The following is a 12,041-nucleotide window of genomic DNA, read 5'->3' as shown; positions in this document are numbered from 1 at the left end:
TACTTTAAGTCACATCATTCTACATATTCCATCCAAATTTGGTGATAATCTCTTTCTATCCTTCCTGCACCGTTTCCTCACCATAGATACTTTTTATTCTGGAAAAAGTTCAGACCTACGGAAATGTTGAAGGACTAGCACAGTGGACACTCACATGCCCTTCCCTGCATTCATCAGTTGTTAACGTTTGCCGGTATTTGCTTTTTCTTTCATATATGTGCAGACAATGATATGATCTCACATCGTCTTGTAATATTCAGTAATGCCCTTCCTATAAGATACTATAAGATTTTTTAAAAAATCATTTTACATTCTTTTTAATTCAAGATTCAGTAATGAATCACATCGCATTTAGTCATTGTATTTTCTAGCAATCTTTAATCTAGGAGTCGTCCCACTTTGCAGGGGAGGGGTTGAGGGCTTTCGTGGGAGGGAAGAGGGGACCCAGACACTGCTCTGGAGTGTCAGCTCCTCGGGGCTTCTCTTTGAAACATCCGGGGACCAACGGTAGGGGGTTGCCTCTCCATCAGCACTGGGAGGGGTGATGTCGTATATGATAAAGGAGCGATTTAGGATACATGTGGTTCCTCTGTGGTGGGAAGGGTGCATTCAGAAAGAGGGGACAAGGGAAGTGAGAGAACTGTTGGAGGAGGCAGAAGATTTGGAATGCAAGATGGTGAGATACATGGAATAAATGAAACACTTCATGCCTGCTCTAAGATAAATCACCTTTTCGTAAAATTTGATTCCTGCCCCAAAGGCTCATCTCTGTCTAGCCAACAATTCTAGCAGTTTTACTTTTTAAAAAAATCCAGTATCTTATTCGTGGCAGAGGTGCAACATTCCCCTGTCCCTTTTTCTCCTTAAACCTACAAATCTGAGACAAGCCCGTAATAGATTTCTCTCTTGGGAGATCCCTCAATTTTTTACTTATAAATAATTCATTCAAGGCTCCAGTGAAGTCTCTTTCTCTCTCTCTTTTTTTTTTTTTTTTTGAGATGGAATCTCACTCTGTCACCCAGGCTGGAGTGCAGTGGCGCGATCTTGGTTCACTGTAACCTCTCCCTCCTAGGTTCAAGCAATTCTCCTGCCTTAGCTTCCTAAGTAGCTGGGACTTAGGGATGCGCCACCACGTGAGGCTAATTTTTGTATTTTTAGTAGAGACTGGGTTTCACTGTGTTGGCCAGGGTGGTGTCGAACTCCTGACCTCAAGTGATCTGCCTGCCTCAGCCTCCCAAAGTGCTAGGATAACAGGCATGAGCCACCGTGCCCAGCCCAGTGTTTGACTGTGAAAACCGGTAGCATGTAAGTGTGTGTTGGGGCATGTTCTAGTTTTTAGCAGCATGTTTGATTTATAATAAAAATGTTCTTGGGATTTTGACTTGATGTTAATAACTCCTTAATGGAGCTGTGATTGGAGGATGGTATGTATGTAGGACCTAGGAAGGTGACCAGGTTGTGACACTTGGAGCCAGTGGTGGTGGTGGTGGATCCCTGGGTGCTGGGAGAGGGCAGAAGGCAGGCTCTGGTAAGAGGCTGCACATGGACCCATCATGGGCGCCTTCCGCCTCCTGAAGCCCAGATGCCTGGGTCCACTTCATTTTTTTTTTTTCCTCTTTTCAGGGATTGGTTGTTCAGCATTTTTTCATTTCTAAGAAATATCACAGTATCGTTCCAGTAAGTTGCCCCTTTTTCCTTAAGCTAGGTTTGTTTTCTGTTGCTTGTAACCAAAAGAAGTTGTTAACAAATACAGATATTTGGGTTGTTTACATTGTTTTACTGTCTTTTGCAGAACTTCGAATATCTCCATCCTCCTCCCATCTCATATATTCTCACTTTTATAGAAGTGGAATTTCTGGGTCAGAGGTCTTCCATTTCTGTTTTCGCGGGTGTGTTCTGCCAGCTTCACTCTGTACGGTGTACTGATCTGTCCTCACCAGCAACTGTATGCATTTGTCTCTCGGCATCATCCACAGGTGACTGCTACCATTTATTCATTTATGTAATACTTGCAAGTTTCTTAGGGAGAAACATTTATTTGTTTGGTTGTTTGGTTTTTTTTTTCCTGCTACTAGAGAACTTGAATGATCTTTTCGTATCTTTATTGGCCATTTGCATTTCTTCTTCTGTGACTATGATGTTGTTTATACCTGTCTTTTTTTTTGTAAATTAGAATATTCATCTTCTTTCTCTTGATATGTTATGACTCTTCATATTAAGGATGCTCTGTCAAATGCCTTGGGAAAATAAGTAATGTTATTTGCGTTTCAGCATTATTACCGTGTTTTTGAAATATAGGGTTTTAAAATTTGGATGTGGTCAAATCATTAAATCTTTTATTTAATGGAAAAGCCTTGTAAAATGTATTGGAAAGGACTGAAATGTATTGCGTAACACCTGGCCAGGGTGTGTCGTGATGGTAGAATGATCGTGTGTGTTTAATACATGTCTGCCGTGGAACGGAGGGAAGCTTATTGTTTGTGTGTCATTGCTTCGTCAGTCCATCCCCCCAAACCTCTCCTGAGGGCCTCCTGGGTTGGGGGCGCTGGGGAGACATGAGTACGCTTGTGGGGTCAGCGCTGGGTGGAGAGGAAGTTAACTCGGCCGGAAAAGGTTTCTGCCACGGTGATGGGCAGGAATGTGGCCATCCTCGGCGGAGCTGAGGGGGCTATGGCCGCTGTCTCCCAGAGGCACGCCTGGAATGGGGCATCGTCATCATGACGAGAGTCACTCCTTCCCGGGTTGTCTTCTTTTTTTGTCCTCTTTTTCTCAGCTGGTCCTCTCCAGGATATTTTTCACTCTCGCACTGAGCTTTTAGAGAATTTGATCGTCTCCTGTTGAGCACCATGAGTAAGCTCTGAAGCCAGAAAAGTTCAAATTCTGCTTTTATTTAACCATTTTACCAGATGTTTCCTGTGGCTTGACAGATGTGCCATTTACTAGAAAGTTACACTCCTGAGATTTGGAATGTTATGGACACTGTTGCTATAGACAGTGATTCTGTCAGGGCAGGATTTGGAAGACAATTTTCACATCATTTTTGGGTTGAAGATGTGTTTTTCACCAGAACAGAAATGCTATTTTCATAATCTGCTTTTATCTTGTCTTTTATAATTCGAACCTCTGGTTTATAAAATACTGTGTCTGGTTGATCAGAGTTTATTCTTACAAATACCATGGTGCTTCCATTGGTGTTACTTTCTGAAAGCAGCTGGGCCTGGGTATATCAGGGTCTTGTTTACAAAACTGACCTGGGTATGAAAGAACTCAGGTAGTGGGCAGGTGGAAATTTAAATTGGGCTGAAAATCTGATGCTTCACTTCTCTGGGCTACTTGATGCTGGCGTATGGCTAAGACATCTGCAGACTTGGCAACTTCTTGCACCCACCTATAAGTTCACCAAGACAAACCTAGAATGGCTGTGGTACCTTCACTTCTCCAGTGCCTGGAGTCTGCATCTGTGGCAGCCTGAGTCCTAAGAGAAAAGCCTCTCACCTAAGATTCTGCCGGTGGAAGGGAGGCAGAAGGAAGTTGCTTCCTGCAGTGCAGGAGTGAGACTGTAGTTGCGGCTGCAGCAGAGGAGAATAGGGGATTTCTGGCATTCCTTCTCTGAGGGGCCGGCTGCAGCCGTGCTGTGGAGTTGCATGCATCTTGCCTTCGGAGCTCCTCCACTTCTGCAGCAACCTTCCTCTCCTGTGTTTTCTTTAGCCTTATTTTGGAGTTTTATAAAAGCCTTATGTTATGGAAGATGGAGAAACAAAGAAAGAGGAAATCGCATGCTGTAATTCTGACAGCAAATCTATTTTCTTACCAAATGGAACTGTAATGATGCGTGTAGCGTTTTGGCAAGGCACCTTCTGTAAATAAACTCTCCCAGGAGTTCCTGACCTACCCCAGGACCCATAGGAAACTTTTCTTGCGGTGCAGGGGGCAAGCTGGCCCCTTACCTCACAACCCTCATTTCAGGGGGGACTTTTATTCTGACAGGCGCCCGCCCATCCAGTTTTGTGCCTGGGACTGCTTGCCAAGTTTGTGAGGCCCAAGGCTTTCTTGTGGGAGGACGCTGGGCTGTCTTCATGCTCTTTGGCAATGATTAAAGTGAGGTTAGTACCAAGAACCCTTTCATTTTATTCCCTTATCCTTGCTTTTTCAAACCAGATGGCAACCCTGTATTTTCAGCTGTAATTAATTTAAGCTGCGCGACAGCAAGTGCTGGGAGAGGTGGTCTTTGCTTAGAAGGGACAGCAGTGATTTTCCTTCTCATCCCTCCCTTCTCCCCAAACGCCACCTTGTCCCAATCAGATTTGTGCCCTGTACAGTTTCTCCTAAGCGGGGACTGGAAGGGGAGAGGGGGCTGCTGAGAGCAGCTGCAGCATGGCTGCCCGTGGGAGCTGGAAGGGTTAAGGCACACTAGTGATTGTTTCCCTCATGGATTGGAAGTAACCAAGTTTCAGGTGATGGCTGTCATGTGACCGCCTCTAGACAATCGTGCATAGTTTGGCTGCTGATTCAGGGAGTACAAGGTGCTTTTTCTTCCCACTCAGTCCAGCTGCCAAGATCGCCTCCAAAAGGGGGTATGTTTTAGGTTTAACATTTATTCTTAAAGAAAATTACAAGGGAAATAAAAGCACTTGGCCGCAGTTGGAGTCTGGAGGGTTTGACCTCAGCTATTTGACCACTTCCCTCCATGGAAATTTTACTTGAGTCCCTCCTCTGTAAGTTGGCTTAGAGTGCAGGACCAATTAGAGATAGGGAGATCTTTCACGTTTAATAGAAAATGAATGCTTTTGTTTCATCTCTCAGTAACTTGTAAAGTCACTCCACAGAATAGCCTCTCCTCCCACGCTTTTGTCCCCTCCTTGTTCCGAATGAAACTGGGTTGAAAATGGAGAGTGGAGTAAGTGACTGCTTGAGGGCCGGGTGTCTAAGTATGCTCACCTGCCTGCACAGATGAGGGCCCCCGGGTTTTAGTTTCATCATTCGAGAAATGCACTTTCTGGCCATTAAAGAGAAGTTGCATGGCTGGGCACGGTGGCTCACGTCCCTGAACTTTGGGAGCCCGAGGCAGGCAGATCACCTGAGGTCAGGAGTTCGAGACCAGCCTGATCAACATGGTGAAACCCGTCTCTACTAAAAATATAAAAATTAGCTGGGCGTAGTGGCGCACACCTAATAATCCCAAACTACTTGGGAGGCTGAGGCAGGAGAATCACTTGAACCAGGAGGCAGAGGTTGCAGTGAGCTGAGATTGTGCCACTGCATGCCAGCCTGAGTGACAGAGCAAAACTCTTACTTTTTTTTTTTTTTAAAAAAAAAAGGAGTTGCAGATTGAAGAGGATCTATTAACGTAATGTATATGCAAAGCACTTTGTAACACTGTACACCAATGTTATACAAATGGTCAATATGTATTGCTGCTGTTAACATTAGCCATCCTCCGATGACTTGAAACAATTTTTAAAGGTTCACAGTGAGAAATGAGAACCACAAATATGTAGCTTATAAGTCTCCAAAATGCTCACTGTTTATTACAACATCATTGACTGCAGTGGGCCCCTTGTGTGCCCAAGTTTGCTGGATTTAGTGAGCTGGGTGGTGGATATTCTTTGTTGATTTAACTTTTATGTCCAGTGTTTACATTATTCATGAAAATTCATTTCTCTCATGAACCACTTGGGCTGTTTTCACAAAGGCTTACAATTTCAGTTATTATTGTGGACGAGATCCATCCTTTTGGAAACTTTTTGTTTTTCTCTAGTAGAGAGGGCCAAACGTGAAATGAAAAATGCATCCTGTACTTCCCACCTCCTTTACTACCAATGATGTGTTGAAAATTAAACAGAATTATCATATGATGCAGCAGTTCCACTTATACACATGAAATGACTGAAAGCAGAGACTTGCACAGGTACTTGCACACCCACGTTCATAGCGGCATTATTCACAACAGCCAAAAGGTGGAAGCACCCCAAGCGTCCCCTTACCAGACGAACGGAGAAACCAAACGTGGTCTGTACGTACAGCGGAATATTACTCAGCCTTAAAAAGGAAGGAGATCCGGACCCATGCCACCACATAGATGAACCTTGTGTAAGCCAGTCACGGAAAGACAAATGTATGATTCCACTGACATGAGGTTCCTAGAGTAGTGAAAGTCCTGGAAGATAGAATGGTGGTTCCAGGGGCTGCAAGGAGGAGGAAATGGGAGGTGAGTGTTTAATGAGTGCAGAGTTTGGGAAGAGGACACAGTTCCGGAGATGGATGGTGTGGTTGATGGCACAACATACCAGTGTACTTACTGTCACTGAAAAGTGGTGAATTTTATGTATATGGTACTTTACTATAGTAAAAAAAAAAAAAAATACTGAGAACTGTGATGATCAACTTCAGGTCAATTGAATAAACGTTAATGCGTCAATTGTGTGTGAATCCTTTATATTCCATACTCACCTGGGGTGACTGAGGCTGTGAAGGAGAGTCAGGCAGCTTGGAGGGCAGACCGAGCTCCAGGATTACAGTATTTGGTGCCTAATAATAGAGAGATGTGATGCGTGATGACTACTGGGGGTGGTGATTTTAACTGAATTTAAAGAGTACTTAAGAGTCACCATTACCATCTGGTTTGGAAGCCGTCATACAAAGGAAAGGTGCATGCAACTTGGGGTGCTGGGGGGCATGCTTCTGAATTCTCTGGAGGCGTTATTTGAATCATCAGCTTAGGAGTTTGGGAGAAGAGATGCCACTTCAGTGATGAATGGAATGACTGAACCCCTCTCCCCCCACTTTCTTTTCAGGCTTCCACACTGCACACTCCACAGACGAACACTTCTCGGTGAAATATGATTTTATAGCCAGGGGATTGCATCTAGATGTGAGAGATGTTACAGTGAAGCCCAGTAGACAGCTTAGTTCTGAATTTTTTGCAGAATTTGAAAATGAGACTATTTGGAAAGAAGTGCAGTTTTATAACTCAGATCAATGAAATAGGCTCTCAGTACTGTTTTTTTTCCTGGTCCCGTGGGAACTCTGCTTTATTTGTCATTAGGGTGTCAATTGTCAGTAAAGCAGTAGCCTTGCTAAGCACCTGGAGGTCCTCAAAATAATTTAAATCTTATTTCTGTAATGCAGTCTGGGTTTTTCTTTTTTCTTTTTTTTTTTAGAAAATTAGCTTGGCCAACCCTTTCCCCCTAGTTTAGGAAAGATGGGGCACAGCCCTGACTACCTGGATGCTGAGAGGTAGTTCATGTTGAGAATTAACACACTACATGATTGGCTCTCAGGAGGAAGGCCCTTATGGTCTATTATTACTTTAAAGAATGTACAGTAGATGCCTCAAAATCTTCTACTAGATGAGCATTTAATCACTTCATATACTCAATACTCAAATTTTCAATGGGTGTATAATTAGCTCAATAGTTTTTTTTTTTTTTTGGCAGAGTTTCTGAGTTCAGTCAGGGTAGATCGGTAACTTTAAGAGGAAAACCAGATTTAAAATTTTTACTTAGTGCCAAATGAATTTATTGAACCAGAGGTCTTATTGTAGTTAGGGAGAAGTGCACAAAATGATTTCGAGCTGGTTCCTACCAACCTTAGGGCTGGACCGCGGGAAGGCAGCTGGCATTCAGGCAGTTGTGGCCACGCACCCGCGTGTGGGGAGGAGGAGACTGCCACACACCACATGACGCAGAAAGGAAGTCTGATTATTTGTCTCCGATATGCCTGCATGCGCTCATTCATGTCTGGTCTTTAGCCGGTATGGGGTCACAAAGCTGAAATAACGGGAAAAAAAGAATTGGAGACTTTGATGTGACCACACTGTGCAACATGGGTGTGGAAGTGCCTGTTGGCATCTTGGGTTGTTTTGAGGAAGGGATAGTACTGGTGACTGCAGGTCTTGGAATAATCCTGATGTTGAAGGTTAGTGTTTGTTAGACTGTCTGCCCTGGTTTTTGGTTCAGAAACGTGCCACGATAAATGAAAGGGAGTGAGTCGTTGCCTGTGTGCCCTATTTCCATAGGCTGCTTCTGGAGTGTGCCCTGTGGGTGACAGTTTGGAGACGGGGTTTCACCATGTTGGCCAGGCTGGTCTTGAACTCCTGGCCTCAAGTGATCCGCCCGCCTTAGCCTCCCAAAGTGTTGGGATTACAGGCATGAGCCACCACACCTGGCCACTAAACAGTTTTATAATATTTTCCAGCAATTTGCTGCATAATATGGAGTAAAAACTAAGAGTGAGCCTTCCAAAATCCCAAATTTGGAGTTACGAAAGATGACAGTGCCAGTCAGAAGAACGAGAAAGGGAACGGAGGAAGGTCTCCTTAGCCTACTCGTTTCCAGTGGGTTGGCGCTGGCCGGGGCTGTCCTCCTCGGCTTTCTCCAGGAGCCCCAGGGCCATGGATGGCCCAGCCCTGGGTCACCCAGCTTCGTGAGTTCCTCTGTCTGACTCTAACCTGCTGGTGCTGGTTTCTCCTGAGAATTTGTTTAGATTTGGTTGGCTCATTCATAAAATAGTGTGTGCCAGGCACTGTTCTAGACACTGACTTACGGATACCTCTGAGCAGCCTACCGAGCAATCACTGTTCCCGTTCGTTTCCCTCCAGGCGTGTCTAGAGGGAAAGTGTCTTCTCTGCTAACCTTGAGTTGGCGGATGGACTCTCTCTCCATCCTCCGCCTTCCTGAGGTGGGCATCGGAGGCCATGGGTCCTGCCCTCCACTTTTCCAGCACAGGGAAGGCCTTTCCAGCGGAGCTCAGAGTCAGATTGAGGGTGTGGGGTGGAGTGAAGCAGCAGGGAGAACGGGATGTCTGGGTCGACTAGCACTGGGTGGTCTTAGTGGTCAAATGCCTTTTCTTCACTCCTCCTCTAGTCCTCGCCCCAGCTGTCTCCAGTAGTCCCCGGAGGATGGCAAGGCAGGATGCCGACGTGCTGATGCCTCTGCTGCTGTGCAGAGATCGTCGCCTCTCCCAGGGTTTTGTCCACCCCAGACACTGCAGCTCAGTGAGGAAGGAACAGAGGGTTTTTCATCCCTTCTATGATACAGGGATTCTGTTTAATGTCAAAAAATATGATAGTGGTTGTATTTTTAACATATTCCTTGAGAGATTACATAATGACAAAAACAACTACAAATGAGCAGCAGTAGGAATTTTAAATTATTTTCAGTGTTATTAATCTCAGCAACATCTCTATTCATTTGAAACCTCTAATGTGGGACACATCTGTTTTGCCTGTAAACAGTGCTTAGCGCGCACATGGATTCCTGCCCCATCTGAACTAAGTTCGGGGGGTCTTGGGCGCAGGTGGGCATCCACTACTGGCCATGCTCTCACAACTACTTTCCTGGCAACAGTTGCTAACGTGGGGGCAGGTGAGATGCTTTACCGGTCATGTTCTCAGCCATGACCTATTTCTCAAACGTCAGTTTTTCTTAAAAACTAAAGCTAATAATGGAAAACACGTGTAGACAGTTCTGGTTACAGAAAACTGGTACCTTGTTTACATAGAGTTGAGCTATTTAGAAACATGACCTGAGGATCTGGGCAACCTGGACGTGCTCCACGCTGCTGGCCAGCATTTCCATGAGTCCTGCCTCTCTAGAGGCACCTGGTCTGGAAAGCCTGCACACATTCCCAGGCGAAGAGGGTCTCTGAATGCTGGAACTGGATATGGGAAGGTTGCAGGGGTTGGCCCTGAACTCACTCAGAACCTGTTTGTTCTGACTTTACGCCTCATTCTAGCCAAACCAGCCACCTGGCTTTTTGGGCCACCATAGGGAGAATGGAAAGATGGAGGCTACCAGCAGCAGCATTTCCGACAGGTCTCTAACTGAAATTACTTAGAGTTGCGCTCCTAAGGCTGACATTTCGGGTGTCTGGGATCTTTAAGCGGCTGCTGCTGGGTAAGTGCGCACTGTGCTTCTGGACCCGCCAGGTTTCCCAAGTGTCTTCCATCCCTTGCACAGGTCTGAGGACTGATTGTGCTCAAGGAAAGGAGGGACCCACTTTGCCCTCGGAGCTCTTTCCAGCCTCAAGGTGAGAGAGGGGCAGCCTCATACACAATGCAGATTCCGGCTGAGCTGCCGGAGGGAGTCAGAAGAAGCTTGAAGGCTGGAGTATGTGGAGATGCTGGCTATGCTGATTTAATGACTGTCAGTCTTGAGAGCACAGTGACTGGAAACCCTCAGCGCAGTTAGAGCCACAGAGTCCACACTGACGGGAGCAGCACAAGTGGACACCCATTTGCTCTCTCAACACTCAGTGTGACCACCTTCCCTCCAGCACCACAGACCCCAGCTGCTTTTGAACCCTCCGGGCACTGGTGGCAGGGGAGCAAGGACCTGAGTCCCTGCTCTGCCACCTGCCAGCCACACGGCCCTGGTCAGATCCCTCCACCTCTCAACCCACTTTCCCTCGGTGTAAAGTGGGAGTAGGGGGTTGGCACGAGTGTTGAAGAAGAGAGGAGGAGGTGCAGGAGTCATGAAAAGATCTGCAGCTTTATTCTTTCATCCTCCCCAACACCGCTGAGCCAAACGGTTTTGGATGGTAACTCGGCCGACAAGCTTCTTCCCTGTTGTATGTAGGCACATATAAGATGGGGCTTTTTCTCCTGGCTTCCTGAACCGATTTGGGGGCAGCTAACCCTCCAGCTTTATATATATATTTGTTGTTGTTGTTGAATTGACAGTAATTGTACATATTCATGGGGTACATAGTGAAGTTTTGACACATGTCATGTAGAGTGATGAGCTCAGGGTGCTTAGCCTCCATCATCAAACATTTATTGTTTCTTTGTGCTGGGGACATCCAATATGTGGATATTGTTTGAAACTATGTAGTGTATTATTGTTAACTGCAGTCACCCTACAGTGGTCTAGGTGACCATAGTGCTGGAACTTACTCCTCCTACCTGGCTGTAATTTTATATCCTTTAGCAAATCTCTGCAGCCCCTACCTTCTACCTACCCTTCCCAGCCTCTGGAACCCTCAGCTTCTTACTGGCAGGTCTGGGCTGACCTGGCTTCCCCAGCTCTGGTCTCTGCTTGGACTGTCATTGTGTGGTGCTTGTGCAGTGTCTCAGGACAACAGGCATACAGGACAGGTACCTGAGGCCCAGTGGATCTCAGGACCTCTCTTTAAATGTCCAGAGGAATCTTGAAAAACTTTCAGGTTGATCATAGATAAAGCAGAAGAAACATGGGTGTGGCAAATATCTGAAGCCATGTAAAGCAAGGCAGGGGGTGGGTACGGCCTGGGGAATTGTATTAGTTTGGTAGGGCTGCCATAACACAGGACCACAAACTGGGTGGCTTAACAAAAATGTATTGTCTCACCGTTCCAGGCGCTGGACGCCTGAGATCAAGGTGTCAGCAGGGCTGGCTCATTCTGAGGGCTATGGGGAGCGTCTGTGTAGGCCTATCTCTCAGCTGCTGGTGGCTTCTGGCATTCCATGGCTTGTCGATGACGCTCTTCTGTCTTCACATCTTCTTCCCTCCATATGTGTCTGTCATTGTATCCAGATTTCCCATGTGTTCTAATAGGACACAAGTCATACTAGATTAGAGCACACCCTCATAACCACAGCTTACTTGGTCTTTGGTAAAGACCCTATTTCAAATAAGCTCACAGTCGGAGAACCTAGGGGGTTAGGACTTCACTGTCTTTTCAGGGGGACACAATTCAACCCATTACAGAAATTAAAGGCAATCCACAGAATAAAGTAGAATGGTCAACAAGTGTATGAAAAGATGCTCCACTGCCGGGGTAACTGAAGAAATGCAAATTAAAACAACAAGAAGGAGTGATTTCATGCCAGGAGAAGGGCAGAAATCCACAGGCTGCCAAAGCCGGATGTCACCGAGGACACAGCAGCAGCAGCGGTCAGCCACGGCCATCAGAGGGACACCAAAGTGGATGGCCGCCTCGGGAAGGTTTCTGGTCACATGTGTTGAAGTCGAAGGTGGATGACCTGCAAATACTGACCTGAGAGAATGTCAGAAGCCCTGGTCCCCAGCACCAGGAGACATGTCTGAGGACTTAAGCACTAC

At 46.0% G+C, this 12,041-nt stretch overlaps 1 protein-coding gene across 7 annotated transcripts in view; it reads left to right on the top strand.

Moving 5' to 3' along the window:
• VGLL4 (vestigial-like family member 4) overlaps positions 1 to 12,041 on the top strand; it is a 165,102-nt gene that overhangs the window by 135,344 nt on the left and 17,717 nt on the right. The window contains exon 1 of one of the 7 annotated variants that reach the window (XM_011952310.1): positions 4,004 to 4,103. The exons of the other annotated variants lie outside the window; for them this stretch is intronic. Coding sequence (XP_011807700.1) covers positions 4,090 to 4,103 — 14 coding nt within the window. The 5' untranslated portion in view covers positions 4,004 to 4,089. Of the gene's footprint in view, positions 1 to 4,003; positions 4,104 to 12,041 lie in introns of those variants that run through there. 7 annotated transcript variants of the gene reach the window in all.

This window comes from Colobus angolensis, unplaced genomic scaffold (assembly GCF_000951035.1).
Source record: "Colobus angolensis palliatus isolate OR3802 unplaced genomic scaffold, Cang.pa_1.0 Scaffold34, whole genome shotgun sequence".
NCBI lineage: Eukaryota > Metazoa > Chordata > Mammalia > Primates > Cercopithecidae > Colobus > Colobus angolensis.
The sequence above is the reverse complement of the archived record's forward strand: the minus strand, read 5'-3'. Positions and strand labels throughout refer to the sequence as shown.